The 6,247-nt window shown below is 49.0% G+C and overlaps 2 protein-coding genes across 2 annotated transcripts; one reads left to right on the forward strand and one right to left on the reverse strand.

Annotated features, from left to right (window-relative positions):
- Positions 1-117: 117 nt before the first annotated feature.
- On the reverse strand, positions 118-1,042 carry trt5-0 (Methyltransferase trt5; the record flags this gene model as incomplete). The annotated part of the gene is made up of 2 exons (XM_032023722.1): positions 118-822; positions 881-1,042. 2 exons carry the CDS (start codon positions 1,040-1,042, stop codon positions 118-120), a joined length of 867 nt encoding a protein of 288 aa, XP_031879588.1.
- Positions 1,043-5,080: 4,038 nt separating this feature from the next.
- blaSE-0 (Glutamyl endopeptidase) lies at positions 5,081-6,016 on the forward strand (the record flags this gene model as incomplete). The annotated part of the gene is made up of 1 exon (XM_032023721.1): positions 5,081-6,016. One exon carries the CDS (start codon positions 5,081-5,083, stop codon positions 6,014-6,016), a length of 936 nt encoding a protein of 311 aa, XP_031879587.1.
- Between the last annotated feature and the right edge of the window lie 231 nt (positions 6,017-6,247).

A 6,247-nucleotide genomic window follows, 5' to 3' on the forward strand; every position in this document is an offset into this window, starting at 1 on the left:
ACCATTTAGGACTCAGACTACGAAGTTTGAATATAATCTATCTGTGGAATAAACGACAGGGCAAGACACGTCGCGAACTTGCTGTGAAAGCATTCTTCTTGTTGAATCCCGCATACCTCAGGCTTCCCGAACCACCTCAAACGCAAGTAACCGCCATTGTGAGTCCCACCACGAGGGCTTTGTGACGCCGAGTCGGCCCCTCATGTCATCATCATCGTACATTTCCGCCGTAACCTTCCAACGCGAGCCTGTCATCTCAGACAAGTCTGTCCATAAGGCCTCCCACGTTCGTAAGTTATGCCTCAAACTGGGCTTTCCGTTCATTCCCAGGGACACCTCAATACCTTCGACATGTCCTATGGTGTGACCCAAAATAGCCACACCAGGCTCTGACTTCAGTAGTCGAATAATTCTTCGCAACGCCTTCAGCTGATCCTCCCGATCCCATAGATGTAAACACATTCCAAGGTGAGCAGAGTCAAACTGAGAAACCATAGTCTCGAGGACACCATCCTTATCTTCGACAACGTCACCTACGACGAAGTTCGTGTGGAGGGACTGGTTATCTCGAAACAACTCGTAGCCAGCGTCAATAAAACCCTTCTCAATTTCCACGCCAACAATGTTTTCTGAAGGAACGCCATCGTAAACTAACTGGCGTATGTCCTGTCCAACACAGCACGCAATGTCTAAATGCTTGGCGTTGGGTTCCTTAAGTCGATTGACAAGAGAATTATAAAGACGCATGCGATGCAGATAGAAATCCAAAAAGGAGAAGCGGCCAACGCATGGGTAGGGGAAGACACTCCAGATTTTATCCCGCTTGATGCCAGCCATTCAGTCAGGCCAGATTCTATTAAGTGCTCAAATAGAAACGTACCAGTGTCAACACATGGGCTTCCACATTCTCTGGGGAAACCCGCGCATAAGTCTCCAAAATGTCTCTCGCGTTTTCCAGAACATCGATGCCAACGCGAGTGGTGTACCATGGAGCCGATGTGTCGCTATCTCCAAGTACAAGTGATTGTTGATCAACGTTCATTGTGATTTCGCGGCGCTCCGTTTCTGTGGAATGGATTGTGATGGTTGACGTGCGGGGATAGCATTGTTGTGTTTCTCGTTGGGGTCAACTTAATATATAGTTAAGCTTACTAATAATAAACTCGTTCCTTTGTGATGCTTCCCCGCAAGGTGCTATGCTACTGAAGTGCCCGACGTCGGGCTATGATTGCCTCTTCAGGGAATTGATCACCGATGCCGCTTTTAACTACGTCCGCATTCCAAAGGCTTTCACTGGACCAATTCTACTATTTGCTTTGCATTTAAATTGAGGCGCTTCGTTGCATCTGTGCGGACAATAAGTTCCTGCATCTTGGAGCACATTGCGTTTTGTTTCCTGCAAACACAAACTCAATCCTGTTTTTACAAACTGCCAGGGCATATGCCGAGATCTCATACGAGCGACGCGTTCAGTAGTGACCATGCTCGTCCGTGGACCTGGTATATGGAATTACTAAACAAGTTTAGAACTATCTATGCAGAGGAAAATTAATCAAAAGCCCGGCCAGATTTCGTCGATTTTCGTACGGTGTCTTGCAGTGCCGGCGGAGTCTAATGAGATCGCACAGCGCAGCAGGCAGACCTCAAAAACTACCTGAGCATCAGATAATTACACTTACGAGGAGTGCATGCGCTTGAACAATTCCCGTATGACGTGGTGATAAGATAGCGACTCCACGCATAAATGCCTCGTCATGGCATGACTATCGTGATAATTCCCGTCAGCAACACTAGGGGAAATTCGAAGCTCCGTCCATAACCATTGGAATGCTGCCGATTGCTGCATGGAGCTCTTTTTCGCGATGGCTTGCGTCCATGCCATTCGGGTGCCATCTCGAACTGAAGACTCACCATGTGCTGACTGGCGACGAAGTGAATTCAATCACTGGTGATCGATCCTCCATCTTAAGCCAGGTCACTGCTTAGATCTAGCGGTTTGGGAGTTATTTGTTTTGATCACTTCGTCGATTGCTGCTCGCCATTAGAAAGTCTCGGGGTGCAGCTATTGTCAAGCTCTCTTGCCCAAGCAGGCTATGAGTCGCCTGTCGTTATCACTGTACTCGTCAGGGATATTATCAATAACTGGGTATTGCGCTCAAACTTGCAGAGTTTTAAATTTTCGCTGTCGTAATGCCGGGTCTTGAACACGCTTTTCTTCGCTGGTTGAGTCCAAGATCTCTTGAACAATCCTTGTTTTAATACGCACGGTTGTTGGATATATATTTGTCTTGGAGAGAGCCAATTGCGCAAAACGAGATTACGTATCGAGTAAGTGATCAAGCAGTTCCACCTCGAACAATTCTGATGTTCATTATCATCGCCTGTCATCCCTTTCCCCCCAGACCACATAGTGTAAGCACTTAAATGTAAGTTCTCTGGTAGAAGTCGGCCACTATCGCACACATCCCTTTCCAACCTCAGCAGCTCATCGTCATCATGAGCGCCACCAAGCTGAAACCGACACAGGGTATAAGGGGAAGCCGTGTTACTAGTCATATGCTCACTGAACCTCATTAGCATCAATATTGGAGCACTCTGTCATCGGTCGACCGACACCATAACGAAGGATGATACATTGGTGTAAAGCTGGCGGCAAGCGCGAGGCAAGCTTTCGCTTCATCATTATGTACCTTTGCAAACTAAAGTCTTCCTCAATTGAAGCGTACGGGATATGAGATGTACAACTGGTTTTGAACTTAAGCATGGTTTGGCAGCGCTTCATACGGAATAGATCTTCATCCGCGCACATCACCACGGTCTCTTTTGAACACAGGTTCTTGTCTATCGTGAGGTTTTGGAGTTTCGATTTAAAATTCTGCCCTGTAGTTGCCTATTTGGTATTGAGACCTCTGATCAGACTTACGCCTTCTCAAAGTAGCAAGGCATTATGAGAACATTCAGGTCTCAGAGAAATGAGGCTTCATTAACGTTACGAATGGTACTTCTAGGACGTCTGCAAATTAATCTCAGGCGTGCATTACGGACTTCATCAAATTCCATATCTCTGCTTGTGTTGGTATTCACTTTACGGTACTTCTGATAGACAAGCACGTGGACCTTAGCTGGACAAGGCTGCGTGATGACTGTAAGGAGAGTCCCCGATGGCGGAGTCGTATGTTGTGAATTTGTAATCATTAGAACTACCCCTAGTTGCTCTTGAGCTCTGCAGTTATGCAATATGTTCACATGATGTCAGACGGGCAGCGGTTGGGGTTTGGATGCCAGGACAGCAGAAGATGGGAGGACATGCGGAGGTGCTGGAATGTGCCTCCTGGCTTACCAGTTGAAAATCACCAGCTTGCGAATGACCACACCACTTGAAAGTGTAGGTGTGGCTAGACCACTCGTCGCCCTAATGTCGCGCCAAAGGGGTGAGCATGGGTAAGCGGTACGAGCTACCAGATGAGTATCTTTACAGAGAGTTCATTACTGACACACCAAATTCCTGTTACCAGGCTTGAGGGATAGATTCAAAAACATCTAAAATCTTTCAATCTACAGCATGTGATCCAAGCCGAAGCACCCTTTAATGTGAGGGCTCTCTGCCATACGTTCCGGCCCCCTTACGATGTCTGACGCCCTATCACCTTACTTTTCATTCCCACTTTTGCTCGCCTTTTCAATTTGAGTGTTAATGATACCCGGCTCTCGCCAAGACATAAGCTCAAGGAGTTGGTGCTAAGCATGGGGCATCGTATATGCGACACAATGTCGTATTGGCCGCTCAGCTCCAGTACTGCAAAGCAACTCCATGTCTGACAGGTGAGCCTACTTCGTCCGGTCAACTTTTCCTGAATGCGGGTAATAACAGGAGGACTCCATTTAAAAAGAACTTCGGTGTACCATCGGTTGACTATTGCTGACGAAGTTGCTGCCTGGGAAGCTTGGCGAGACTGTGTCAGCACGGTTGTTACATTCTCGCTGAAAAAGGCAGGAGTCAATGGATCCTACCACCCTGAGCGGTTTAGGTCTCCGAATCTCGCGGCTTGAAGAGGGACGTTGGCTGCAGGCTGCACCGTCTGCAAGTACAGGCTACAGTCAGCCAATACAGTTATGATCCTTCACCATAAGTCTAAACGGCCTCTACCCTTAATTTTAGGTTCACCAGACTGCCACCAAAGCCGGAGCAGGTATATTAAAACAACTAGGTAAGACTTAACTGTAATTATACATCTGTACGCATCTTCATAATTGCGAGTCTTGAATCGGAACTGAATAAGTTGCTGAAAAATCGTTAAGCTTATCGAGCCAATGGGGCAATGACTGAACGGGCTATGATGCTTGTTTTGACTATGGAGCCACACCTGCAAGTAATCCTTGGCCACCACGAGCACCAGGCTAAACGAGTTGGCCGGAAAGATTTAAGGCTGTCTCGTAGGATCAATACTACAGGAATCCGAACGAAAGGATTTCAGGGGTCGCTAATTTGCAGGGTCCAGGCCCGACCGACCTGCCAAGGGCAGGAGGGGAGCCTTTGACATTATCATGTCGGGTCGGCAGTCCTCAGCTACTACCAAAGTTCTCAGCTGCAGCCAAAGTTCTTCCATTAGATGGAACCATAACAGATGGAGCTTTTGAGAGCCCACGAATAAGGAAACTACATCTGGAGACATGCGCCAGCAACTAGCGAGGACTCAGAATTGAGGCCTGCTTGGGAATCGGCATGGAGACCTTGCTGCCTGCTGAAGTTCTTTTCTTGTCTAGGTATTCAGCCTAAACAGCTCTAAGATTGGCTGACAACTGTCTCGTTGCTGATGGCTTATGCCTAAAAGTGCATCGAACCAAGCCGGCTTGGTATTCCGAACCCACTTACCAGAAAATTGCACGATTTGGCCATCAGGTGTCCTATAAGATGAGGACATCAACAGACGAGTATAAATTTGAGCTACTCCCCACCGGATCAAAGCCGTCTCTCAGCAGAAAAGCCCCACCAAGTCTAGTCTGACATCAAACAATCTGCCCCCCGATATCCTGCTTGTCTTGTAATTACCCGATCCCGAGTTGTATTTCAAGTAACATCATGGTTCGCTTCACGGTTTCAGCTGCCGCGGCCGTGCTCGCCTTCTGCTCCCAGATCAATGCCACTCCTGTGAACGTTCGACAAGAAGAGGAAGTCCACCCCATCGGCTTCGACGAGAGCTTCGCCCGACGTTTCCCCGCCGGCGCCGCCGTCCCTAAGGTCCAAACCCTCAACATCGATGAGCTCGTCCACAACTCCACTGAGGCCCCTGGATTCACGCCTTTCCCTTCCGAAACCGAGGCCGGCGAGGTAGACAAGCGCTTTATCATTGGCGCCGACGACCGCCACCTTTGGAACGATCCCAACTATCCCTTTATTGCAGTCGGCCGGCTGCTATTCTCCAACGGCGTCTTTTGCTCCGGTGCGATGATCGGGCCCCGCCTTGTCCTTACGGCCAGGCACTGCTACGTTGAGGGCGTCCCCGGCGTCTTTGCCCCGGGCTATGATAACGGTAACCGTTACGGCGAGGCGCAGCTCACCAACGTCCTCTTTACTACCGGCCAGGAACCCGCCTCTGCCTGTGATACCAAGGGAGATTGGGCCATATATGCTCTCGATCAGCACCTCGGCGACCGTGTTGGATACTTTGGTGCTAAGCTACCCGACCACAGCATGCTGGACCAGCCTAAGTTCTTCCATATTGGCTATCCGGGCGACAAGGACGGCGGCCGCCGCCCGTATCGCCAGACCGATATCACCATCCACTCGAAGCCTCGCACATTCGACTGTGACTCAACTGGCCCCATCTGGACCGATGCTGACACAATGGGCGGTCAGTCCGGCGGTCCCCTCTGGGAACTTGATGGTAGTGGTAACCGGTGGATTTGGGGCACCCTGTCTGTCGGTGTACAGAGCTCTACCGAAGCTTATTCTGGCTTTGCTTCCGGCAACAACATGGTCGACGGAATCATTTACATGCGCAATCAGTTCCCTTAAATGGACTACCATTGCTTCATTGCGGAATGGCAAGAATAGTCAATGGATCGTTGCGAGTGTTTTGTTACACCGACGTACGCTGCAATTTCTGCCCTTTTTCTAGTACTCTGGACTCAAATCACTACTTGTATATATTCTCCTTCAAACGACTTGAACTTGACGTATTTCAGTACTCGGAGCGCCCTTGCCTGCCATCGTATCTTTCTATTAATAGTTTTAATGTGACACTGG

Source organism: Colletotrichum fructicola (assembly GCF_000319635.2).
Source record: "Colletotrichum fructicola Nara gc5 chromosome Unknown KSG_Nara_v1_contig07, whole genome shotgun sequence".
In the NCBI taxonomy this organism is placed as follows: Eukaryota; Fungi; Ascomycota; class Sordariomycetes; order Glomerellales; family Glomerellaceae; genus Colletotrichum; species Colletotrichum fructicola.